The following is a 27,784-nucleotide window of genomic DNA, read 5'->3' on the forward strand; positions in this document are numbered from 1 at the left end:
GTGTATAAATTATATAAACTTAAAATAATTATGTAAGTAGTAAAGCAATACAAACGCAAACGGGCGTTTAAGTTTAGAAACATTTTGAGTCACTCCTCCCTTGCCTCACAGTGGTTTGGTCCACCGCGCACGTCACAGTCGCTTGTGTGTAGATTCTGTAGAAGTCCGGCGGCGCCGGCGGGAGAGATCAGTTCTACAGACAGATGAGTTCCAGTAAGTCGGCTGTCAAGGCTATTTTATTCAAAAACATCGGATGAAGTGATTATTTTCTCTTTAATTAGTCATAACAACAACAAAAAAAGATGATAACTGATGATTTTTTCCAGTGAGTCCGCTATTTTAGCGATTATAATGTTACCTAGCTTGTTTACCATAGCTTGTTGGATATAAGTCACCCACACCAACAACAATTAACATTGTGATAAGAATATGTAAACTGTAATAAGGCTAATAGATTTACTGTTGTGTGTTGGGTTATGCTCAGTGTGTATTCATCGTATTTTGGTGACTTGGTTGTAAACAACTTAAAAATAAATAAATAAATAAAATAAATATATATATACTGTATATATAATGAAATTATATAATTAGTAATATGTAACTATATAGTCATGAAATTATATATATATATATATATATATATATATATATAAGCGGAAGGACGGGTGGTATTTGTGATCTTATGTGGTGGTGGGCCGGTCTGGGCCAAAATGCCAGGGCTGATTTTTGGTCCCAGTCCATCCCTGCTCTGCAACCACCCAACAATCATCCTTAGCCACTCCAGGACCTTCTGCAACCACCCAACATTCACCCACATCAACTCCAGGAACCTCTGCAACCACCAAACAGTCATCCACAGCCACTCCAGGACCTTCTGCAACCACCCAACATTCATTCACAGACATCCCAGGAACCTCTGCAACCGCCCAGCAATCATCCTCAGCCACTTCAGAAACTTCTGCAACCATGCAACATTCACCCACAGCCATCCCAGGAACCTCTGCAACCACCCAACAATAACCTTCAGCCACTTCAGGAACTTCTGCAACTACCCAACAGCCATCTACAGCCACTCCAGGAACTTCTTCAACCGTGCAACATTCAGCCACAGCCAACACACTTTTCTACATTATACCTGTACATATCAAAAAAGAAAGAAAGAAATTATTTTTATCCTCTTTCATTTCTGTTTATAGTATATATATATATACCTAATTAATCACTTAGAAATCAAAACTGTTTTAATGTTTTAAGAAACATAAAATTTCACCCATGCGTTTCTGTTTATTTTTGTAAAAATATACTGAATATACATGTCATCACTTAATTTCTATAGCGCTTTAGACAATACAAATTGTTTAACAAATTCAAATTCTGCTGTAAAGCAGCTCTGACATTATTCACCCCAATAACTGTAAAGTACATCAATTGTGCATGAATACTATACAGTGCATTTGTGCACATACATGTACACTCCACTGCACGCTGAACATTAAAAAAGACACAATAAAGTAATGTTTTACATTTTTCACATCCGTGTGTAGTTTAACGTTTACATGACTAATCATTTGAGGTTTGTGTGTGTAGTTACTATACAAAAATCCATTTTTAGAAGAGTGTAAATAGTTTTGAATGAAGCTTTTGCTTTGCAAGGGAAGTGTGTCTGTTCGTGCAGTCACGAACATATTATTTCATGTTTGTCTTAATTTGTTGTTCTTTAAGAAAATCTTTTTTTTTGTCCCTCATCAGCCAAATACCTTTTTAAAAAAATAAATAAATAAAAATAAATATATATATATATATATATATATATATATATATATATATATATATATATATATATATATATATATATATATATATACAATTGTAAGTATTTGTTTAGCATCAGCTCGCATTTTAATCGTTACCAAATTCTAGTGAAGAGATAATCTACAGAATGTCACAGCCACATTATAGTTTGTTATTAACAGTCCTGTCATTGTCACACCATTGTGAGTAGCCTACGCATATTAACCACAATCCAGCCCAGAAAGATGGCATTCACAGTTTGAATTTCAGTTTGTGAAATCACAGTTTAAATACCATAATGTAGAAGGACTGTCATTTAATTTTCGTATGCTGTATTTTGTTCATTAATTCCTATGCATGTTTGACCATGCTCAAAGAGTAGTCTTCATCTAAAATCTGTAGACAAAATGTAAAATGTGTCATCTAAACCTGATGACTAAATCTGGTGGACTAGTAAAAAAACATAATTTACAATCAACATCAAACTTTTACAATTGCTTGTGAAAGTTTTTTCTAAATTCATTATAGCTGAATGTCTCTTTTCTTATACAACCAGGGGCGTTTCCTCCATGGAGGCAAGGGAGGCAGTGCCTCCTCAAAAAAATAGGATGAGAAAATAATCCCTATTACATATAAAACAACACAAATATTACAAATTATGACATTAAAAAGAGCGCAAGTCTAATTTTTTTTGTTTGTTTCACTCTAATTTCGGTTTGTTGCTGCGTCGACCAAAGCGCCGCGACCAAAGTTCAAAATAGTTCAACTTTTGCCGCTGCGCTCTGTGACAATTACCCGCGCGACCAATAGCAACGGGGCATCCAAACAATCAGAAAGCAAAATGAATAAACAGTTATTGTCTGTGTTGGAATTTCCAGAGCTATACGGTACAAGTTTGCTGGTCGTATAGTGACATCAGGAGAAAAGTTGTGTCATGGAGACCTGAACTTTATAAAATAAATAATGTTTTAAATAAAAAAAAAAGTTAAATATACAATGATGGTAAAACTAGTAAAACTTTTAAATATTAAACTAAAACCGCCAGCAGGTGTCAGTAAGTCACTGTTTTTATGAGTGAGTCATCGAGTCATTCATTTAGTAACGAAGCAAGTGGCTGTGAATGAATCATTGAATGATTGACTCTCACAATTCGGTCACAGCCGCAGAATTGTTTGCGAAACAGACGTGTGTTGTAGTTCTGCTGTGGTTTTTGTTACAACTATTATTTCATTGCAAAATAGAGTAAATACTGACAGTACTGTGTTTAAAGTGTATGTATTATTTTTTGACCTGTTGTATAATAATGTCACGTTTGCAGTCATGCGGATATTTGGGAACAATTGTATGGGGGTAAATTGATGCCAAAACCATTGAAAATGGACAGACTAAAAGTCACAAATAGATATTAGAACTTGTAAACACAAAACACAATCTACAAATAGATTAAAAATCTGCAAACAAAGTCCTCATGATCCGCAAATGTAAAACAAGGTCTACAAATAGATACAAAGTCCTCAAACAAAATCTTTGTGATCCACAAATATAAAGCATGATCTACAAAAAGATTAAAAATCCACAAATAAACACATCCTGATTCACAAATAGAAATCAGTGACTTGTACTTGAAAACCAGAATTTGAATGAATGTAAAGTGACTTGTTTGCAGGTGAAGATCATGTTCTGTTTGTAGATTGTCACATTTGTTTTCATAATTCTGACACTATTGTTTCGCTGTTGTGACAAAATAATGCCATAATCATTGAAAATGAAGAGACTATGAGTCAAAAATGCATATTACAATTTGTAAACACAAAACAAGATCTACAAATAAATGTAAAATCCGCAAATGTAAAACAAAATCTACAAATAGATAAAAAAATCCACAAACAGACTCTTCATGATTCACAAATAGAAATCAGTGACTTGTACTTGACAACCAGAATTTGAATGAATGCAAAGTGATTTGTCTGCGCATGAGGGTCATTCAAGTGTTGAATCTGTGTTTTCAGATCACTGGGCATTCACAGATCCCTCTGCACACGTCTACAGATCTTTTTGGCACTATCTTTCCACAGAGTGTGTGACTACGATCCACACGTGTAGTCAGCCAATCAGGGGTATTGCTTCAATGAGATGTCACGCCCCCTCAATAAGCCCTTTTCAAAATAAGAGCTGACACTTCTCTGATGTGTGGGCTGGGCTCACTGCCATTTACCGTTGCCCAGGCTCTGTCCGCCTGTCAGCGCTGCAGTAGGAGTAAAATCTTTAATACGTGGAAGGGGGAGCTGCCACGGGACCTGCCACCGTTATATACGCCTGCCTCGGGACCTGCCACGGTTATGCGCGCCTGCCTCGGGACCTGCCACGGTTATACGCGCCTGCCTCGGGACCTGCCACGGTTAAATGCGCCTGCCTCGGGAACTGCCACGGATATATGATGCATATATGATATATGCCGATTGATGAATGCGTGCAAACAGTGCAATCCTGCTCTTATGCACCTATTTATCATCTTAACTTAATATTTTATTCGCTCTTATTGCCCATAATGGAGCGCGTCTCTTAGCTCCTACTAGCGTCGCGCCTGCCTCAAGATCTCTCACTGTTTACAGGTACCAGACACTCTGATTGACACATGAGAGCAAACGGATACATAAATAAGAGCAGGATTGCACAATTTGTCATCTTATATTTTATTCGCTCTTATTGCCCATAATGGAGCGCGTCTCTTAGCTCCTACTAGCGTCGCGCCTGCCTCAAGATCTCTCACTGTTTACAGGTACCAGACACTCTGATTGACACATGAGAGCAAACGGATACATAAATAAGAGCAGGATTGCACAATTTGTCATCTTATATTTTATTCGCTCTTATTGCCCATAATGGAGCGCGTCTCTTAGCTCCTACTAGCGTCGCGCCTGCCACAGCTTAGCGTCGCGTCTGCCTCAAGATCTCTCACTGTTTACAGCTACCAGACACCCAGGACTGATGCAGGAGAGCACAGAACAAAACATGTCACAGCCAAGGTGAGTAAATTGAACAGGTAAAATCACATTGTGGTCTGTGAAATATTGTTTAAGGATCTTTTTAAGTAGCTACTAGTTTAGTAAGTTAATAAGATTTGTACAGTCTTTATAAAACATTTCTTTAAATGTTTGTGTCACACACCTTAAGCAGAGAAAAAATTTTAAAAAAGATTGTAAGAAATGGGCTACACATTGTGGCATTAAGGCAAACTCAAAAGGTTATGCTGTACAAAATAAGTAACTATATTAGTTCTGCAAAGTGACTTTTTAGACTGTATTGTTGTACAAAAACACCACAGTTTCTTCCATCATTTTTGTGCCATTGCTGTGGTTTTCCCTCAGTCCACCCTTCCAGGGAGTCTAGATGTCTAAATGCATCTCTGAAAAAAAAAATGGATGTAAAGCAGACTGTACCCAAGTCATGGAATATTTTAATACATAATACTTCAGGGTGCTTCTGTTTTTTTTTGATGAAATCTATCATATAACGAATACTGGTCTGATGTGCTGGTCTCAGGGTGTGGACATGAGAAGTCGTCCATTTCTATGGGTTTTGCTGCAAGTCTTGGATTACTTCTGAAGTTTTTCATCCACTCAAGGTTGACTGTTAGTTTTCCTTCAGCTGCAAGTGTTATGTTTGCACCTGTTGGTGCATATATCCTTCCATTGTTGGGTTGGAAGAATCTCTGCTGTGTTCTATTGTTCACGTGTCTGGCACAAATGGCACAATTAGATCAAACAGGATGTTTTTGCATAAAAATCCAAAATTTTCCCCAAAGCTGAAGATGAAACTTAATGGAAGGATTTCTTTTTTTGATGAACAACAGGTAAACCGAGTTTGTAATAAACAAACATGTAACTTTTGTAGAAAAACAACAAATATAAACAATTATTTCCTAGCATTTTGAGCTACACTTAATATATAACCAATATACTGTAACAATGTTGAATGCAATGCCTATTGCCAACAGACAGAGGGGATCATTGATAGAATTTAAAGAGTCACACAGATTGACATGACAGAATTAAGTAATACATCCTACATTTTGGAAGTACTTACTCCTGAGGTAAATTTTTGGATAATTTTGTTTGCTTAAAAATGCATGGGTGATGCATATAGCACAATCAAATTAAATTAAATGGTTGTCCTCTCTTGGTCTTTCAAAGGTAACCCTATTAATCCTAAAAAAGACAGAGGGCTTCCACAGGTTCCAGGCAGAAACGGCTTTGCAAACAAAGGGACATTTGGGGTAAGTGTGTTAAAATGGCATTTTTAAATTCCCTTTTCCTGATTTTAATATTCAGTCTAGCCTTAAACCCTTAAATAATTCTACTCAATTTTACAGAGCATCCACAGATTCTGATCCTGAATGGTTTTGATGACAAAGGAATTCCTCCTGTTACTGTACCACACATTGTGCTACTGTCTGGACTTTTCTCTGTGCCCCCTTCCCTGTGATCTTTATCAAATTTGTTGAATAATACAGTCTAAAAAGTCACTTTGCAGAACTAACATAGTTACTTATTTTGTACAGCATAACCTTTTGAGTTTGCCTTAATGCCACAATGTGTAGCCCATTTCTTACAATCTTTTTTAAATTTTTTTCTCTGCTTAAGGTGTCTGAGCCCATATTACAATAAATAAATAAAAACTAATGCTGTTTCAGTGTTGTTGAATGACACAAACATTTAAAGAAATGTTTTATAAAGACTGTACAAATCTTATTAACTTACTAAACTAGTAGCTACTTAAAAAGATCCTTCAACAATATTTCACAGACCACAATGTGATTTTACCTGTTCAATTTACTCACCTTGGCTGTGACATGTTTTGTTCTGTGCTCTCCTGCATCAGTCCTGGGTGTCTGGTAGCTGTAAACAGTGAGAGATCTTGAGGCAGACGCGAGGCTAGTAGGAGCTAAGAGACGCGCTCCATTATGGGCAATAAGAGCGAATAAAATATAAGATGACAAATTGTGCAATCCTGCTCTTATTTATGTATCCGTTTGCTCTCATGTGTCAATCAGAGTGTCTGGTACCTGTAAACAGTGAGAGATCTTGAGGCAGGCGCGACGCTAGTAGGAGCTAAGAGACGCGCTCCATTATGGGCAATAAGAGCGAATAAAATATTAAGTTAAGATGATAAATAGGTGCATAAGAGCAGGATTGCACTGTTTGCACGCATTCATCAATCGGCATATATCATATATGCATCATCATTTAACCGTGGCAGGTCCCGAGGCAGGCGCGTATAACCGTGGCAGGTCCCGAGGCAGGCGCGCATAACCGTGGCAGGTCCCGAGGCAGGCGCATATAACGGTGGCAGGTCCCGTGGCAGCTCCCCCTTCCAAGTATTAAAGATTTTACTCCTACTGCAGCGCTGCCCAGGCTCTGTCCGCCTGTCAACGCTGTGACACCGGCAACGGTAAATGGCAGTGAGCCCAGCCCACACATCAGAGAAGTGTCAGCTCTTATTTTGAAAAGGGACATCACATTGAAGCAATATCCCTGATTGGCTGACTACACGTGTGGATCGTAGTCACACACTCTGTGGAAAGATAGTGCCAAAAAGATCTGTAGACGTGTGCAGAGGGATCTGTGAATGCCCAGTGATCTGAAAACACAGATTCAACACTTGCATGCTCAGCTTTGCACAGAATGTGTACGAATGTCTTTTTACAGTGGTTTGAAAATACAAGTTAGACCGTGTTTGTTTGCAAATTGTGAGGAGGGCATTTGTAGATTTTTTTAATGGAAAAAACAGCGAAACAGCTGTGCCAAAATTCTGAAAACAAATGCAACACAATCTACAAATAAAAAATGACCCTCATGCGCAGACAAATCACTTTGCATTCATTCAAATTCTGGTTGTCAAGTACAAGTCACTGATTTCTATTTGTGAATCATGAAGAGTCTGTTTGTGGATTTTTTATCTATTTGTAGATTTTGTTTTACATTTGCGGATCATGAGGAGTTTGTTTGCAGATTTGGAATCTATTTACAGATTGTGTTTTACATTTGCAGATTTTTTGACTCATAGTCTCTTCATTTTCAATGATTATGGCATTATTTTGTCACAACAGCGAAACAATAGTGTCAGAATTATGAAAACAAATGTGACACAATCTACAAACAGAACATGATCTTCACCTGCAAACAAGTCACTTTACATTCATTCAAATTCTGGTTTTCAAGTCACTGATTTCTATTTGTGAATCAGGATGTGTTTATTTGTGGATTTTTAATCTTTTTGTAGATCATGCTTTATATTTGTGGATCACAAAGAGTTTGTTTGAGGACTTTGTATCTTTTTGTAGATCTTGTTTTACATTTGTGGATCATGAGGACTTTGTTTGCGGATTTTTTATCTATTTGTAGATTGTGTTTTGTGTTTACAAGTTCTAATATCTATTTGTGACTTTTAGTCTGTCCATTTTCAATGGTTTTGGCATCAATTTACCCCCATACAATTGCATCCTTGCTCATTATCATCATTAAATACAAGAACTCACACAAGGTATGTTTTTGTATCGGAGAAAGTTTGAGTCTTAAATCGAAATTAATCCACTATCTGTGTCTATATTTGTTCTTCATGCGAGTAAGTGCTAAAATCCCCACTTTTACAAAGGTGTATTGTCAAGAATGACAGTAATTTAGCGCGATTTAAGGCAGCAGATTCTGCATGCAATCTATCATATGAATGCTGCTTGTGTGGATACAGTCATTTTTGACTGCAAATGATGAGGTAATTTGATTAAATGGACTGGATTTACGGCATTTTGGCAGTTAGAAATACATGCTAGATTTTAATATATTTTATGAATATCTAATTTTATTTTGTGCACGTGAATTACTTATTACATTTTTACGTGTGCCGAGCCATATCTGCATATATGCTTAACAGAACACATACAGAAGAAGCGATGCTGCTATAAAGCACCGCGGACTGATACAAATCTCAGAGGTTCAACAAACATAACTGTGCAAAAGACTACTTCATAAAGAGTAACGATGTCAGAGCATGGTTGTGCTGCCCTAGTGGGGACTCTTATTATGAAAATATGTAGTGCGATAAGACGGAAGAGAACATCTCGGTTACAAATGTAGTGAACAGCACATTCTAGGGCCCAGTTTATGGCCGGGCCCCTCTCTGTCCATAACAGCTTGGATCTTGGTGTACTAACACAAACAAACTGTCCAACGCCATCAGATAAAGATGTAAGGACAACATCCAGACACCTCTTAGAGGGCAAGAAGAAGACCTCTTGTACCAAGCTGGGAAAGGACAGGACTTCTCATTGGTCCACAGGCAGTTACTGCCCTTCACCCATCTAGAGACTACTTTTCTAAGGTTGGCCAGAGACTGCCATAAAAATTCCTCGGGACCTTAGCAGCAATGGGTGAAACAAAGAGAGATCACAAAGATCCATCCAAATCCATTCAAAACTATGTTTGAAAACCTTAGAGCTGATGCAAACTACACATCCATTTCATACTTATTCACAGAAATAAGTATTCTCAGTGACAGCTATTTGTAGTGCAACATCTGATACAAATTCAGCTGTTAATGTACAATTGAATGACAGTTCAATCTTTTTCCATCATGTTTAGTCTCTATTCGTTTAGAATATTGCCAAAGGTATTCTGGTGGTGGTTTGGAAAGTGAGAAATGCATTGGTAAATTTTAAAGACACTGTAAAAGACTTCCAACTTTGTGCTTTATGCAAATGAGTTCCACAGGGGAGAGAAGGGTGGACCACACTTTGTGTGTCCCCTCTGATGCCAGCAGCCAATCACAACACTCGAATGGAGAAGTGCCAAATTGCAATCTCCTCCTCATCGGAAAGGGATAAAGGTACCCTTTCAACAAACACTCCTTGTTCTGAGTCTGTCCATCAAAGGGGATAGACATTAACAGATATTGTTCTGGGTCCCAACTCTGTAAGGAGTGAGACATTAACAGATATTGTTCTGAGTCTCCCATCGGAGGAGACATAACAGATATACCGTTCTGAGTCCCGGCTTGCGAAGCTGAGACACAACAGATACATCGTTCTGAGTCTGCCCTGCGAAGGGAGAAGACATAACAGATATACCGTTCTGAGCCTCTGGTCCATCCAGAAGAGACAACAACAGATCCCGTGATCTGAGCCTACAGCTTGTGAGGCAGCAACAGAGTCGACCACGTTCTGAGCCTCTAGCTTGTGAGGAAAGAGACATCAACAAACACTACGTTCAGAGTTTCCGTCCAGCGAGACAGTAACGACATCTGCAACAAGGTTAAGCTCAAGAGAGCAAACCTTCACTTCAAGGTACCTTCGTCTGCGTGTTCCAGATTGTTAAGGACCTTCTGCACCTACACCAGGGCCTCATCTGCGTGTTCCAGATTTTAGGACCTTTTGGTGCTCCAGGAGATCAGCATCCCACAGAGCTTCGTGTTCAAGACTGTTGAAACAGATTCTGGCTCCTCTCCCCACTGCATTGTCACCCAGCACAACCAGTGGAAGACATCACCGTCATCGGACTCAACCAAGTGGAACGTAAATATCACTTAACCAAACCTCTTTCCAGAGACCTTGGCATTGTTGTATGTTATCAGTATATAATTTCCTAATTCTCATTAGATGTAATATAGCTGATGTTAGTTAATAACAAATAATCTTTCGTTTATTGAGTACCAATCCCTATTTTGCTTTGCGTCCTTGGATGAACAAAGTGAAAATCACTACACAAAGGTAACGCTCGATCCCTGAAGGAGGGAACGGAGACGTACGTCGGACAGACCGACGATTAGGAATCTCGCTAGAGAGGCCAATCCACTTAGAGTGTAACTAAACGAGCCAATGCACATTGGCATGCAATCATACGCATCAGGGTCATTTATAAAGCGTGCGTACGCATAAAACGGGGCTGGAAACGTGCGTACGGCAGTTCCCACGCAAAGGTTGTGATCTATAAAAACAAACTTGACGGGAGAATGTGCGCACCTTTAAGCAAACTTTGAGCCGTGCGTACGCACATTCTGGAGACAAAAGTGATATGAATTGAGATAGTAGATGTGCTACTTTCGATCACTTTTCCAGTGACACGCTGCTTTAATGAAAGCGAGGAGTGCTGGGAGCACAATAATTCCTCTTTAAACTACACTGCAGATGTTATGACAAAATATTTTTTCGAGAATGACGATCAGTGATGCACACTTAACTTCGATATTATGGAAGACACTGCTGGATTCGGTGGTCGAACGGTCCGTTGTCCAGTTTGAATAGGTCCAATAATATCTTACTGTACAACCACAGCTGCAGGAGGTGTTGATGTCGTGTGAAGGATCTTCAAACAATTACCATTTGAAGGATATAATTTGAGGAAAACGGTAAGATTTGCATGTTTTCTTTTTAAAATACTTTGTCAGTGACGCACCGAGTCAGACAATTGTATTTACACTGCAATAAATAAGTAGGCCGATCTGTTTCCACTAAAAATAGCCTATAAACTTCCTAAAAGATATGTTCACCTTATCAGCAAAACTGCATAAATTTGATTTGAATTGTTTAAAACTATTAAAATACTATCTGGCCAGTGGAAATGAATGAATCAACTCTATTCTAAAACCTTTATCTGAAGTATTTTATACAATTTTGTTTTTATGGATGTTTTGATATATTTATTCTAAAACATAAAGAGAATATTGGATGATCTTTATCAATATAATGTGTGGCACAAATTGCATTTATAGTCCATATCTAATATTTTCCAATGTCTTGTACCTTTGACGGTGTTAACCGTGGTGTCACGTGGATGGGAATATGTATGGAAATGATATGCAGATGAGGTTATGCATAGTAAAACTAGGCGTCGTAAGCTCCATATATGGTGATTTCGGGGAGGAGACAGGGTGGAGATGCACGTACGCACAATCTTCCGCTGACTGGGATTTATAAAGGGATTTGTGCGCAGGTTCTGGCGTACGCATGGTTTTATAAATCAGATTTTTTTTGTGCATACGCAGAATCTAGCTTTTGCGCGTACGTACAATTTTAGTAGGGATCCTACGCACAGTTTTATAAATGAGACCCCAGCTGCTCACCTCGCATCGCGGGTATATAATGAGCAGCAGGTGCGTTGCATCTTCAGCTTTTCGCTGAGGAACCGAACAGAATAGGCGTCAGCAACAGCGGGGTACAGCGACTGTGGCGACAGGACGTACGTCTGTGTTCCCTCCTTCAGGGAACGAGGGTTACCTTTGTAACCGAGACGTTCCCATTCAGTCGGTCACGTTCGACATACGTCGGACAGACCGACGAATAGGAATCCCTACAAAAGCGCCACAGGAGCTGCCCCCTTCCAGCGCTCTGTTGTAAGCCACCTGAACCCCCTTGCCTGAGGACGGTGGGACAGGGCTAACACAGAGAGTGTCGATCACTGCTGTTCCCCAAAACCCATTTAGTGAGACTATTGGATAACGCTGGGAAAGCGTACCCTTCTGTTAGGAAAGGAACGCTGCGGAAGCCACATCCTTCCCCGAAGGAGTTATGTGGAGGAATACATATGGACTAACCTTGTAGGTTGTGCTACATATGGAAGAACTAGGGTGACTCCAACTCGACGAGGGGTGGGTTCTCCCAGAGGGAAAGACACAGGCTTCATTAGGAGCAACCGTGGAACCAGCCATATGGGATCCCCGTAAGGTCACACATATGGAACCCAGCCTAAACCCGGTTCTCAAGGATACAACGGAGTATAGGCCTGGCGCCAGATGCTCCACCACGTCGGCTGCCGAAGGGAGATCGGAGGACTTGACAGGGTCTGCCTTGTAGGGACTCTCTGGAGAAAAGAAGCGCATGTAACGCAGCAAGCTGACACTAAGCCGGGGCCTCTCCGTGCCTCTGACCTGAGGCGAGAACAAGGGAGGAGACCAGCTTGACACGAAGGCTATAGTATCTAGTGAACGTGTAAGGTGTCGCCCAGCCCGCAGCTCTACAAATGTCTGTCAGCGAGGCGCCACGAGCCAGCGCCCAGGAGGATGCGACACCTCTCGTAGAGTGCGCATGCAACCTGAGCGGGCAGGGCACGCCCTGAGCTTAGTAAGCCAGGGCGATGGCTTTCACTATCCAGTGGGCCATCCTCTGCTTGGAGACAGCCTTTTTCTTCTGCTGGCCTCCGTAACAGACAAAGAGCTGGTCTGAGGTCCTGAAGCTTTGAGTTCTGTCTATGTACAGTTGCAAAGCGCGAACTGGACAGAGCAAAGCCAGGGCTGGGTCTGCCTCCTCCGAGGGCAGCGCCTGCAGGCTCACTACCTGGTCCCTGAAGGGAGTGGTAGGAACCTTGGGCACATAGCTAGGACGGGTTCTCAGTACCACATGGCTGTCACCCAGCCCGAACTCCAGGCACGATTCGTCGACCGAAAATGACTGCAGGTCCTCTACCCTCTTGATGGAGGCCAATGCAATCAGCAGAAAAGTCTTCATAGACAGAATCTTTAAGTCTGCTGATTGCAAGGGCTCAAAGGGAGCAATCTGGAGTGCTCTTAACACCAGAGCAAGGTCCCAAGAGGGTATGGAAGGAGGCCGAGGAGGATTTAACCGTCTCGCCCCCCAAGGAACCTGACAACCAGGTCGTGCTGACCAACAGACTTGCCATCTATGTGGTCGTGGTATGCAGAGATAGCAGCAGTGTGGACTTTGAGAGTGGAGGGGGACAGCCTACGCTCTAACCCTTGCTGCAAGAAGGAAGGCATGACTCCGATCGAGCATCTTCGGGGGTCTTCTTGGCGAGAAGAGCACCACTCGATGAACAGGTTCCACTTCGAGGCGTAAGCACGTCTCGTAGACGGTGCACGTGCCGAAGTGATGGTGTTAAGTACCTCAGGGGGTAAGTCACCTAGAACCTCCGTGTCCCATCCAGGGACCAGACATGGAGTTTCCAGAGGTCTGGATGCTGGTGCCAAAGAGTGCCCCGTCTCTGAGAAAGAAGGTCCTTCCTGAGAGGAATGGGCCAGGGAGGGGCTGTCGCGAGGAGTGAGAGTTCTGGGAACCAGGTCCGGTTGGGCCAATAGGGCGCAACTAAGAGGACCTGCTCCTCGTCCTCCCTGACTCTGCACAGGGTGTGTGCAAGTAGGCTCACTGGGGGAAATGCATATTTGCGAAGGCCCCGGGGCCAGCTGTGTGCCAGTGCATCTGTCCCGAGTGTTCCCTCGGACAGGGAGTAAAACAACTGGCAGTGGGAGGTTTCAGGTGAGGCATACAGGTCTACCTGAGCCTCTCCGAACTCTCTCCAGATCAGCTGGACCACCTGGGGGTGGAGTCACCACTCTCCTGGCAGCGCAGCTCATGATAGCACGTCAGCCACACGGTTGAGCACACTGAGGACATGAATGGCACGAAGCGACCTCAAATGCTTCTGATTCCAGAGGAGGAGATGGCGGGCGAGTAGCGACATGCGACGGGAGGCGTGCTATCTGTTCGACCGAATCCGACTCCATACAGAGAGAAGAGATCCTCTGTACAGGGGAGAGTTTGCTCTTTTCCCAGTTGACCTGAAGACCCAAATGGCTGAGGTGTCTGAGCACCAAATCCCTGTGTTCGCACAACTGCTCCCGAGACTGTGCTAGAATGAGCCAGTCGTCGAGATAGTTGATAATGCGAACACCCTGTTCTCTCATGGGAACAAGGGCTCCCTCCACGACTTTCGTGAAGACGCGGGGAGACAGGGCCACCCCGAAGGGTAGGACTCTGTACTTATATGCTCGTCCCTCGAACGCAAAACGCAGGAATGGCCTGTGTCGTGGAAGAATCGAGACATGAAAGTACGCATCCTTCATGTCGATCGCTGCAAACCAATCCTGGGGACGGATGCACTCGAAAATGCGTTTCTGCGTGAACATCTTGAACGGTAGCTTGTGAAGGCTCCGATTCAAAACTTGCAGATCCAGGATAGGTCGTAACCCACCACTCTTCTTGGGTACAATGTAGGGACTGTAGAACCCTGACCTCATATCGGCTGGAGGGACCTGCTCTATCGCGTCCTTCGCCAGTAGGACCACAATCTCCGCATGTAAGATAGGGGCATCGACATCTTTCACTACAGTGAAGTGGACGCCCCTGAACTTGGGGGGATGCTGGGCGAACTGAATCGCATAGCCGAGCCTGATAGTCCGAATGAGCCAGCGAGACGGGCTGGGGAGCGCTAACCAGGCTCTCAGAGGTTACCCTCATGCCGTTCCACACCCGTAAAACCTTTGTTAATCTTCGGAACACAAATTAAGATATTTTAGTTGAAATCCGATGGCTCTGTGAGGCGTACATAGGGAGCAATGACACTACCTCTCTCACAAAGGTCTAACGAAGGTCTTACGGGTATGGAACAGCATGAGGGTAAGTAATAAATGACCGAATTTTCATTTTTGGGTGAACTAACCCTTTAACTTATCAGTGCTAGTTCTAAATCACTTAACTTGGTCCACAATGCTCACAATTATAATGTTTATAATGTTGCAGTAAGGCATGTAGATGAATGATGATAGTAAACATGATAGAAGGTGTTATTTGAATTATATAAAGGTGACAATGCAAGTTACTACGCTGTTATATCACGTTTATGCGTTATTACATTATTGTATGAGGGGAGCAGCCTGTAGTTGTATGTGAATGATGACAATGTAATGATGTTGCTGACAGTTGAGTACTGCTGTGTGTTTTGCAGATAAACCACACACACACACATCCTTACCATTTCATCCAAGTCTACATCAGCTGATATGTATCCAACCCATTTATGAGCAAACCCATGCAGGATAACACAGGACTCTTACTGACTGTACCTCAGGTTCTCCTCCACTGAATGTGCTCAACCTGCTCACACACTGTATCGTTTATATCTGGAAACCGCAAAGGAAGCCTCATTGCTAAGCCCTCCGAAGTCCACCACAGCCCTTCGACTTAAAGGTGCCCTAGAACCAGTTTTTACAAGATGTAATATAAGTCTAAGATGTCCCCTGAATGTGTCTGTGAAGTTTCAGCTCAATATACCCCATAGATTTTTTTAAATAAATTTTTTTAATCTGCCTATTTTGGGGCATTATTAACTATGCACCGATTTAGCGCACGGCCCCTTTAAATCGCGTGCTCCCTGCCCCCCTCGCTCTCGACTATAATACAGTGCATTTACAAAGTTCACACAGCTAATATAACCCTCAAATGGATCTTTACAAGATGTTCATCATGCATTCTGCATGCGTCGGATCATGTGAGTATAGTATTTATTTGGATGTTTACATTTGATTCTGAATGCGTTTGATAGTGCTCCGTGGCTATCGGGCTAACATTACACACTGTTGGAGAGATTTATAAAGAATGAAGTTGTGTTTGTGCATTATACAGACTGCAAGTGTTTAAAAATGAAAATAGCGACGGCTCGTCTCCATGAATACAGTGAGAAACGATGGTAACTTTAACCACATTTAACAGTACATTAGCAACATGCTAACGAAACATTTAGAAAGACAATTCACAAATATAACTAAAAATATCATGTAATCGTGGATCATGTCAGTTATTATCGCTCCATCTGCCATTTTTCGCTATTGTTCTTGCTTACCTAGTCTGACGATTCAGCTGTGCACAGATCCAGACGTTAATACTGCCTGCCCTTGTCTAATGCCTTGATCATGGGTTGGCATATGCAAATATTGGGGGCGTACATATTAATGATCCCGACTGTTACGTAACAGTTGGTGTTACGTTGAGATTCGCCTGTTTTTCGGAGGTCTTTTAAACAAATTAGAATTACATAAGAAGGAGGAAGCAATGGAGTTTGAAACTCAATGTATGTCTTTTCCATGTACTGAACTCTTGTTATTCAACTATGCCAAGGTAAATTCAATTTTTGATTCTAGGGCACCTTTAAACATCTACTAGTTAATGTGCATGTAAAGGCTGTCTCCCCCTTCTGATGGTGATATCTGCATACCAGTGATAATAAACCATTTCAAATTGATACTTCACTCTGTGGTGTTCTGTCTGACACACCTAGTTCACTGCAATCCAAGCTAGCCATAACAGCTTTAAATATCTCTTCGCTATAATAACACGGTCTTCCTGATATTCGCTGGTTCGTCTTCTCAGTGGATGTGGCAGAGGAAAGGGAGGAACCATTAGGATTATTCCACAACAGAAGCCTCTGGTCTCTGCCTGATTTGCAGATGTCAGACTGTGGGTAGGGTTTAGGGGTGGTGTCGGGTGAAGGGGATCGTTTTCATTACATGATTTATAAACACCAGTTTGAAAACACCCACAAATTCAGAAACGCCCACTTTTGTTCCGCAGAGACCTCATATTCTTTGGTTGGAGAGATGGTCGTGCCCCAAATGTTTTTGGCCTGGAAACAGTCAGAGTTTAGGGGATATATGATATGAATTAAGTAAATATTGGTTGTTCGGAGCGGTCGCTGACTGGTGATTGTTAACATTTCTGTCTCTCCATACGTGCACACACACAGGCAAACAGGAGTGGTCGCCAAAGTGCCGTCATTCCACACCACATGAGGCCCAAATCTTCATACCACAGGGGGCAGATGTGGGCCGGTGTTACAATTATTTAAAGCAAAACTGAATGGACTATATGCACGGAGCGTTCTTTAGAACTTCCGCAATAATTTAAGCCAGCTCGAAAACTTCTGGTGAGATGTCATTTGCTGGTGTGTTGAGCATCATCAGTAGTGTAAAATTTAGTTTGTAATGAGAATATAAACACTTAAATTGTCAGGCATAGCATTAATTTAGTTATTCAAACCTAAGACAGCATAAAAAATAAATCAATAAAGATATACCTCATTGTTCCTCCTTGGCTAAATTCAGTTCGCCCATCAGTTTTCACTTTTCTGTGAAAAAAAGATTTTTGAGTATTTCATACTTAACACTGACAAAATGTATTTTGAAACCTAGTTATTTTATAATGTTTAATATTTAGTCAAAAACGAAGTGAAAAACGATTAGAGGAAATGGCTGATATATGCGCAAACAAATGTTACTTTGTCGCCACCTGCTGGTTAAAGCGGTAATTATTGTCTTTTTTATTTTTAAATAAGTGTTTTCTATCAAATGTTGAATTTCCTACATTTTTAAAACGTTTTACAATGCTGGGGGACAATCTCAGAAGGATGAACAAATAATGTTTGTGGTCATCACATTAAAAATAACATTTGAAGTGCTGGGGGAAAAAATGCGTGTGCGGTCCGAATAGCTTTGTGTTTATTGCAATCAATAAAACTGATTTATTGGCAAATTAGGTAAATGTGATAACTGCATTCAAATATAAATTTTGGATGGGCGTTGTGTGCGCCAACTGGTACAAACAGCAGTTAACTTTCTCTGCATTTAGTTTGCTGATAAATGGCTGAAATGTAAAGTTAGCAATGCTAGAACTGATATGTAGAGTCTGCGTGTGTGAGTGAGGCGCCCGAGCGATCAATTGGATTTAATAAAACAAATAATTTTCCTTGTAGGCTATATATTCTGTTTTTCTCTGCGTTGCAGGTGCATGATGTGTGAATAATGTTCTTTTGATGTTGCCATTTATATTTTAATATAATATATAATATTTGTATGCACAAAGCGAAAAAAAAACATTTGTGGTATTTTAAGACACGCATCTATTTTAATTTAATTTTAATTTGATATTTTAATGGTGTCCTATATGCTAATGGTTAATGATTGGTTAATGTGATTGTCGGTCAGAAAAATAATCTAAATGTTCTCATAACAGTTCTCCATCAGATTTACTATGCTGCACGCAAGTTCCCGCTGACTCAAAAACGTGCATACAAGAGCTGAGACCTGACATGAGATTTGAGCGTAAAGTTGTGTTTGTCTTATGTTTTTCTGAAAATAGACTGAATGACAGTTTTCTCCTACATAACTTGTAACATTCTAAAACAACATTCGGACGCAATAAATCCTACATTAAGGCAATTCTATGATGGAATTCTATGCGTTTGTTGTGTGTACTAAAGTCTATCAATCATCAGTAGAGCGCCACCCTCAGGCTGAATAACGCAAGGAAATTATAATTCTACCAAAAGTGTCTGATGTGTTCAGCGATTAGGATATAAAGCTTACAAAATGTTTATCATAAACTACCGCTAAGACCCAGAATCTGCCCTAAATATTACGACCAGGAGCTGCTACTGGTCTAGTTGTGGCAAAAAATCAACCCGACTCTACTGCATAAGAGACAAACACGTCCAATTGTCTTTAAAGGTTTTATTTCTTGCAAGAAAGGTCAGACAGGTCATACAGAAACACAAGTAGCTGCAGAGTGTAAGACAAAGAATGAAAGCTTCCCCTCACTTTTATATCTCTAACCTCCAAGGCCGAAGCCTCTGTCCTTTTACCATATTAGGAACATCTCTTAGTGGCTGTAACTTTCCACACGTTGTTAGCACAGACATGTTTTTAACATACATCTTGCATGTCCTCATACCATATCTTGCTCTTTCTATTTCTAACATCTATGTTAACACTATGTTAAACATTACCACTTAAGCCAACATCATACTATGTTCCATAAGCATCATATTTCACAAGAATATAGGTAAAAATCATATGAAAAAATACAATTTCCACAACATCTACAGTGTGAAAAATGACAGTGCTGTGACTGTCAAATTTTGACGCATTAAAGGTCCCGTTCTTCGTGATCCCATGTTTCAAACTTTAGTTAGTGTGTAATGTTGTTGTTAGAGTATAAATAAAATCTGTAAAATTTTAAAGCTCAAAGTTCAATGCCAAGCGAGATATTTTATTTAACAGAAGTCGCCTACATCGAACGGCCAGTTTGGACTACATCCCTCTACTTCCTTCTTTAATGACGTCACTAAAACAGTTTTTTGACTAACCTCCGCCCACAGGAATACACAAGAGTTGCGTTTGTAGAGTGTGTTTGTCGCCATGTCGTCGAAACGCTGTTATTTTCATCCCGCAGTCCAATCACCGGGTCTGATTCCGGCTCAGATTGATAGGGTAAAATTAAAGACATGTTTACAATAACACTGAGCGCGTGCATTTCCACGTTATGGTAAGAGGCGTGACCTTTCCGGGCAAGGTGCGCTCAGAGCTGTCGAATCACAACACAGGAACCGCTGGCACAATCAGAACTCGTTACGTATTTCTGAAGGAGGGACTTCATAGAACAAGGAAGTCATCAGCCCGTTTTTATGACAGTGGAAACAGCGGTATACAGATAAGTAAATTATGTGAAAAATACTGGGTTTTTTTACACGCGAAACATGAACACGTTATATTGTACACTATAAACAATCAAAGCTTCAAAAAACCACGAAAAACGGGACCTTTAATATTAAAGTGTAATCACAAATATGGTTAATTAAAGGTACAATATGTAATAATTTTGTCTGCTAGAGGTTGCTAGAAGCCTATTCAAAACAAAGGCGTAGCTTGATGACGGCAAGTTTTAGAGCGGAATCTTGGGACATGTGGTCTCCACCTCAACGGACGGTCACCTTCACTGGCAAGTAAAGAAGTATTTTCAAGAACATTACATTATATATCATCAAATGTTTTAGAGAAAATAACAAAAAACTGTATTGCCTCAAGGCAACACTGTACCATAATGGAATCGCATAAGGCCATACAGGCATAGTAGGTTTGAATACAAATGTATTATATTTGTAAGGAAAAGAGTTAGAATTATCTAAATATATTTGCATTTTCACACGATTTTGTAACGCACTTATAAGAATAGTAATTCACATATATGTGAATATATATATATATATATATATATATATATATATATATATATATATATATATATATATATATATATATACATATATAGTATATCTGCATATATTATGATCTGCACATTTTCTATAGCACTTCAAAAAAGTATAAAACACAGATAGCACTGCCTGTTGATGAGGGTGAGGATGAGGGGTCATACTGTGATGAGGAAGATGAAATCATAGTGACAATCCATCAGCGAGAGAGTGAGGGTGAGAGAGAAGATGAAGATTGATATGATAACTTGATATAACATAATAATATGATGGTTTGGTAATACTTGTGTTCCACTATGGCAGTGTTTCTCAACTCCAGTCCTCGGGACCCACTGCTCTGCACATTTTGTATGTATCCCTTATTTAACACACCTGATTTAGATCATCAGCTCATTAGGAGAGTCTGCATGAACTGAATTGAGTGTGTCATATAAGAGAGACATACAAAATGTGCAGAGCAGTGGGTCCCGAGGACTGGAGTTGAGAACCACTGCACTATGGTACAATGTTGCCTGAGGGCAACAGCTGAATATAAAATGTTACTTTTTATTAAAAATTAAACTTTTAATACATTAAAAACTGGATAAATTTGTTTGTTCAAATGTCTAGGTAAATAAATTGATGTTTTCAATAAATATATTTCTTTTTTCTACATAAAAATGCCAAATGTTTCAATTTGTCAATTGTGGTAGCCTACAATGTTGCCTCGAGGCAACAAACTTATAAAAAATTAATTAATTAAAAATTTATGAAAATGTTTATTGATTTTGTTAAAGTTTCCAATTTCAAGCAGGAAAAACAACACAAAGAATTTTTTCCTCATTGATATCATATTGCTTACTATATATTAAACAGTCGGATATAATCCAAATCCTGCTGCAGTGCCTCTTCTTGATAGTGTTGTGTCATATGTCATATGATTAGTCATATCATTAGCAGACGGAAGAGTATCTTACCGTGGACAAAGTCGAAGTGAAGTGACAAGTTTGTATTTTAAGAAAATACCTTAACTTCCCATGTAAAGCTACATACGGTAAAGACGCACCTTACTGTGATAAAAACATTAGACGGGCTCCATCCAGTGGTTGAATCGGTCCTAACAGAAATTACTAGTACAATTACCCCTAAAAACATAGAGGGGCGCTGCATCTCTCCAACCAAAGAGTATGAGGCTTCTGTTGTGGGATAATCCTAATGGTCCCTCCCTTTCCTCTGCCACATCCACTGAGAAGACGAACCAGCGAGTATCAGGAAGACCGTGTTATGTTTGTTGAACCGGTGAGATTTGCATCAGTCTTTATAGCAGCATCGCTTCTTCTGTATGTGTTCCGTTAAGCATATATGCAGATATGGCTCGGCACACGTTCTTTTCACATTATGTACTCAGAAATGTGCCCATGAGGACAGCTCTCATAGTTATAGCCATGCTTATCTTTTTCAAATATGTGTTCACGTGCCCTTGCACAACTCGCGAGATAACTCTCCTGCACTGCTGGCTCTACCTATGCCTGCCGATAGGCATACTGTTCTTCATATTGATCCTCGTCGACGCTCAGCTCCTGAAGATCTGCAGATGTTATGTTTGCAGATGTTGCGTCAGCGGCCAGAGCAGATGCTGTGAGAGCGAGTGCTGCGATACTTTTGAATGCTGCTGTTGTGCTGCTGGTTACTGTTATCACCCAGAACGCTGTGGACAGGAAGGATGGTATTACTGTGGCATTATATGGAAGCACCTATATAATGTCTTTTATGCGGGATCGCTGTGGATAGTCGTTGCATTTATTGATGGGGATTGGTACGTTTGCATGCGGACCGTTAACGTGAACGGTACCGGGGAGCAAATTGCGTGCAAGGATCTACCAACTCCAGGAGAAGCAGAGACTCTGAGAAAATTTGACAGTGAATCACGGGTAAAGTTTATATAAATCTGTGTTATTTATTCTATTGCTATCCATCATATTTGATCATCAATTTTGGTTCCCAGCCCAGAACGTTCCTAACGCTTACATCAGGGTGCTGGTTACATATGTCAGGCGAAATCAAAAATGACTTCTTTGCATTTTGTAGTTCTTAGGGACAATAATAATTCGTAGATTTTTCGCTCTATTTTCTGCGTTGTTTCTGTCATTTACATAGAAAATGTTTTTTCTCCAAAATTTTCCTCTCTCTCTCTTTGTAGTTATTGTTTATTACCCTATATATATCTAAAACTGTAATTTTTCATGAAAAAAATAAGATATTGTTGCAACATTTTACCAAAATCAACATTTGGTTAAAATCTCATGTTATAAAAGACGAAGTGCTATGTGGACGAAGTGCGAAGTGGATATTTAAGGATATTTGCCACATCTCAGACCTCAAATACATAAAATATTACCCATTTTAGACATAGTAATTTTACAGTAAAGAGTAAAGGAAACACTTTACAGTACTTACCGAAACAACCAGTTCTTTATTTACCCTTGTAAATTCACAAGTACCCTTGTAAGTACCCTTGCAACAATATGTTATTTTTTTCATGAAAAATTACAGCTTTGGACATATAGGGTAATAAACAATAACTACAAATAAGCATGTAACAGTTAAAGCAAATAACTTAAAAAAAAAAAACCCATAACAATAAACATAAAATTTCTCAAGAGCTATTTTTGAAGGGGACACAAATAATACAGCCAAAATTTTACTTATAAAAAGGATATATGTAATGTTACACAGAAGAAAACCTTACTACTACTATTATTATTGTAGCACGGAGACTGTGCCATTATGCTCAGTGTTTCTCTTTGGTTCAATAAAAAAACTGACTAAATTGACCAAAATAATACAAATTTATTTATTGGAATATTTTTGAAGTTGTTTCCAACCAAGTCACCAAAATATGTTGAATACACATTGAGCAAAACCAAACACACAACAGTAAATCAATTAGCCTTATTACAGTTCACATATGATTATCACAGTGTTAGTTGTTGTTCTTGGGGGTGACTAAGTATCCAACAACCTATTGTAAACAAGCTAGGTAACATTATAATCCCTAAAACAGCAGACTCACGGGGAAAAAAATCATGTTATCTTTTTTTTCTTTCTTTTTTGTTTTTGTTTGTTATGACTAATTACTCAGCGTTGCCAGCATTAAAGCAAAAATAACCACTTCATCCGATGTTTTTGAATAAAATAGCCTTGACAGCCTATATTTACTGGAGCTCCTCTCAACTGTCTGTAGAACTGCTCTCTCTCCCGCCGGCGCCGCCGGACTTGTACACACACGAGTGTGACGTGCGCGGTGGACCAAACCACTGTGAGGCAAGGGAGGGGTGACTCAAAATGTTTCTAAACTTAAAGGGCACCTATTATGCCCCTTTTTACAAGATGTAATATTGGTCTTAGGTGTCCCCAGAATGTATTTGTGAAGATTCAGCACAAAATACCCCACAGTTAATTTATTATAACCATTTGAAAATGTCATTTTTGGGGCCTGTTTTAAAAAGAGCTGTTTTGGTGTATACCACCTTAAATATAAATGAGCTGCATATCCCCGCCCTGCCTTTGGATGAGGGCGTAACTTGCATACCTATGGCAATAAACAGTCGGTAGAAGCAGAATGGCTGAGAGTGAGAGACCCGCTGTTTTGTATGGCATTCAGCCGTACATGTTTGAACCGGAATCAGACCCAGATGATGAAGAGACTCCGGCGTCCCCTTTGCAATTATTTCGCACAATTTTTTGAAACTACAAACACAAATACTGTGATAACGTTTGCTAAGTACAAACTAAATTATATTTATGCGAGGGAACGGTTGCGTCATGTTGACATTACTTGTCGTACAGGTGCTTATGTGGCAAATGTGAGAAGATGGCTACAGAACCAGAAAATATATGCTGCAGGGAGATAGAACAGGTATTAATTTATTTACATTTGTAATTGTTGCAAAAAATAATACGTGACATAAAACTGTCTGACGCTATTTGTTGTATCAAGACGGATGAAACAACTTCAAGTCACTCCATCATGTATGGTAGACCATCTCGGAAAACATACACAGTTTTTAATACAATATCTTTAAAAAAATATATATATACGTGTGGATACACACTATACAAACAAGGTTTAAATTATATACACAGACATTCTACGACGACAACAACAACTTTAGACGCATTTGTTATTGAATTGGCTGACATCGACTGAAATGACTATTTGCTCAAAAAACATTAAATACACTTACTTCTTCTGGAGGTGACGTTGGATCGCGAACAGTAGGCAACGATCCACACTTGAGGATTAACTTTGAAGCAAGACCTGCTTTGAATTGACCCTCGTTCTCAAAACAGTCAGTCAAAAAATGATTCGCGCAAACATAAACGTATTTTGGAATTTTGAGTGGCGCCTTTCCTTCGTAAATAAAATCCATCCACTGCGTTTTCAGTGGCTCTGATGTCGGAAGTAAGTGAAAACTACTATGTTCATTATTACATCCCACAACAGAACACTAATGTTTCTTAGGAGACATTACCGGCTGTCGTTGAAACAATGGAGGATGGTTGACATGCAGATCACCGAGGGCGGGGTCTATGCCAAAACCAGATTGTCAATCAAACCACGTGGGTGGGGCTTAGCGCAATTCTACGTCACAGTGAGAGCAATCTTAGAACAGGGCGTTCTGAGACAGTGCTTATGAATTATTGAGATTGTAAAAAAACCACTGGGTGGATTTTTCTCATTCTAGGGTGGTTTTGCTCACACACTGCCAACACACATTTATGGTCAAACACCATGTAAAAGTGAATTTTGCATAATAGGTGCCCTTTAAAACGCTTGCTTGCGTTTGTATTGCCTTACTACTTACACAATTATTTTAAGTATATAATTTATTTACAATACTTAGAGTGGTTTTTAATTATATTTTGGGGCACTCAGACAGGGGGGTATTTTATATATACAGGGTGCAAACCATTTTACCCTTTACCATGGTAACTATATACCATGGTAAATTACTTTACCATTTACCATGGTAACTATGATCACAACCAGACTTACCATAGACACTAGTGCTTGTTAAAAATTCAAGATTGGCACAGTGTTATTTTAGTATTATAGTAATTAATAATATTTTGAATTAGCTTTTATTTTTATATTTTCACATTTCATTTTAATTTTAGTTTGATAAGTTTCATTAATTTTTCTAATGTGCATTTGTCATTTTTATTATTGCTTTTTATATATTTCAATTTTTACCTTTAATTTATTTTTATTTCAATCTTAGTAATTTTAGTACTTCAACTTTAACTTATTTCAGTTAGTTGCCAAGGCAACATGTTCTTATGTTAACCAAATGTTAAGCTTTTAAGTTTAAGGTTTTCATCTAATATTCATATTATAATTTATTTCAGATTCATTTCAGTTATCAAAAAATATTTTTTATACAGTTATAGATAACAATAACAACACTGTATTGAACCTGATGCAGATGCAGAATTGAAAGCATTTTTACTTTTACCATTATTAGACATTTCTACCAATTGGTTGAGCATGTTTTCCAAATTTTCTTTAATATATAAAGTTGATTTGATCTGTTCACTGTACCCTCTGAAGCTATATTATATAAAAATAAATTCTTCTCAAATTCTTTGTAAAATTAATGGAAATGATCACACATTACAAAGGATTTCACTGCTGCTTACATCCTGAAATGATGCTTGTGAAAATTGTAAATTTGATTTAAAAGATTTTTTTTTTTTTTTTAAAATGCTTATTTTACACAAAATATGTTCTACTAAATAGTGGCGAGGCCTGTTAAATAGATTGTGATCTTAACCTATGGCATTTTTTTCAATTTAATTTGTTTTTTCTTCTAGGTAATTGGCCTAATTCTTATTCTTGGCCTTTCATTTTTGTTGACGATAAGCTCATCTCTCATGACCCGATGGAAGCCGTATTATAAATCACTCTATGAAGTTTATCTGGAGCGGGAGACATCAGCCATTCTGGAGGAGAGACTGCATGAAAAAGCAGTGGACAGAGCCAAGCATGTCAGTGAGATTTCACTGAGAAACATTCAAAATCCACACATGAACACCACTCAGGATGATGCTTGTCATGTTCAGTATCAACAGTTAGGGAACAATGAAAAAGACGTGTGGCATCAAATATCAGACCCAGCCCTACATTTAACAGAGTTGCCATAGGCAATGTCAATTTTGTGCCTACTATCTGCATCTTGCCAAAGTAATGGTGCATCACTGTACACATTTATTTGCATATTATAATAACAAATATTTATTGTGGTGTTTTTTTTTCTTTCTGTTTCATACTGAGACACAAGCAAACTTATACAATACTGTATTCTATATTGCAAAAAAGTGCTATAGAAATATTTAGAGGTTTTATGAAACTATATATAAAATACTGAGGTGCTGAGGAGGTTATTGTTTGAGGTAATTTGGGGTTTGTAAGATTTTCTGTTGAAAGGAATTATAATTTTATTAAGCATGGATGCATTAAATTGATATTGATGTGTAAAACCTATAAAGACATAATGTTACAAAAGATTACTATTTAAAAAAAAAAAAAAAAGATGTTCTTTTGAATTTTCTATTCATCAAAGAATCCAGAAAATAATGTATCACAGTTTACACAATAAATGTTAAGCAGCACAGCTGTTTTCAACATTGCTGATAAGAGTTTTTTAACAGCAAAAAAATTGTTTCTTGAGCAGCAAATCAGCATATTACAATTATTTCTGAAGGATCATGTGAGACTGAAGACTGTAATGATGCTGAAAATTACATAAAATAGAAAAAATATTATGGTTACTGTATTTTTGATCAAATAAGAGTGTTCATGAGCATAAGAGACTTCTTTAAAAAAAAAAATCTTACCGACCCCAAATTTTGCTGTTAGACTGAGAATGTTTTGAGTTTTTATAGGGTGAATGAAAATGCATTTGCTATGCAGTTATTGTTACAATAAGTATTTAATATTTAATATTTAATATATATAAGTACAGATCCAATGCACAAGAACAAAAAATATTTCTACCCAAAAAGTAACTCATGAGTCATGACTATGTACTTTTTTTTTTTTTTTTTTTTTTTAATAAAGTTTGATAAACTCTCTTAAGACTAAAAAAAAACTTTTTACCATTAAAAAAAAAAAAAACTTTTTACTCTAT

The 27,784-nt window shown here is 39.0% G+C and overlaps 1 protein-coding gene and 2 long non-coding RNA genes across 4 annotated transcripts; 2 read left to right on the forward strand and 1 right to left on the reverse strand.

The window, feature by feature from the left end:
• Positions 1–5,112: 5,112 nt before the first annotated feature.
• On the reverse strand, positions 5,113–7,005 carry LOC125269517. Its single transcript, XR_007185136.1, has 3 exons — positions 6,615–7,005; positions 5,313–5,528; positions 5,113–5,197 (listed from the first exon to the last, which is right to left on the reverse strand). It is a non-coding gene; the product is annotated as an uncharacterized LOC125269517 (long non-coding RNA).
• Positions 5,527–6,266, forward strand: LOC125269518. Its single transcript, XR_007185137.1, has 4 exons — positions 5,527–5,644; positions 5,789–5,884; positions 5,985–6,067; positions 6,164–6,266. It is a non-coding gene; the product is annotated as an uncharacterized LOC125269518 (long non-coding RNA).
• Positions 7,006–21,755: 14,750 nt separating the features above from the next.
• Positions 21,756–27,260, forward strand: LOC125270025. Of its 2 annotated transcripts, none has more exons than XM_048193201.1 (2): positions 21,756–21,890; positions 26,469–27,260. In XM_048193201.1, exons 1-2 carry the CDS (start codon positions 21,807–21,809, stop codon positions 26,796–26,798), a joined length of 414 nt encoding a protein of 137 aa, XP_048049158.1. In that variant the 5' UTR covers positions 21,756–21,806; the 3' UTR covers positions 26,799–27,260. The 2 variants fall into 2 exon arrangements, with proteins under 2 accessions (XP_048049158.1, XP_048049157.1); XM_048193200.1 differs by having other exon boundaries at positions 21,799–22,522.
• The last annotated feature ends 524 nt before the right edge of the window (positions 27,261–27,784 follow it).

The sequence above is a fragment of the Megalobrama amblycephala genome, linkage group LG6, assembly GCF_018812025.1.
Source record: "Megalobrama amblycephala isolate DHTTF-2021 linkage group LG6, ASM1881202v1, whole genome shotgun sequence".
NCBI lineage: Eukaryota > Metazoa > Chordata > Actinopteri > Cypriniformes > Xenocyprididae > Megalobrama > Megalobrama amblycephala.

Bases quoted from the DNA above. Each gene is read 5' to 3' on its own strand.
- LOC125270025 (XM_048193200.1), top strand. From the start codon at position 21,962: ATGGCTCGGCACACGTTCTTTTCACATTATGTACTCAGAAATGTGCCC. The intron at 22,523-26,468 runs GTAAAGTTTATA...TTTTTCTTCTAG, and splicing joins AATTTGACAGTGAATCACGG to GTAATTGGCCTAATTCTTAT.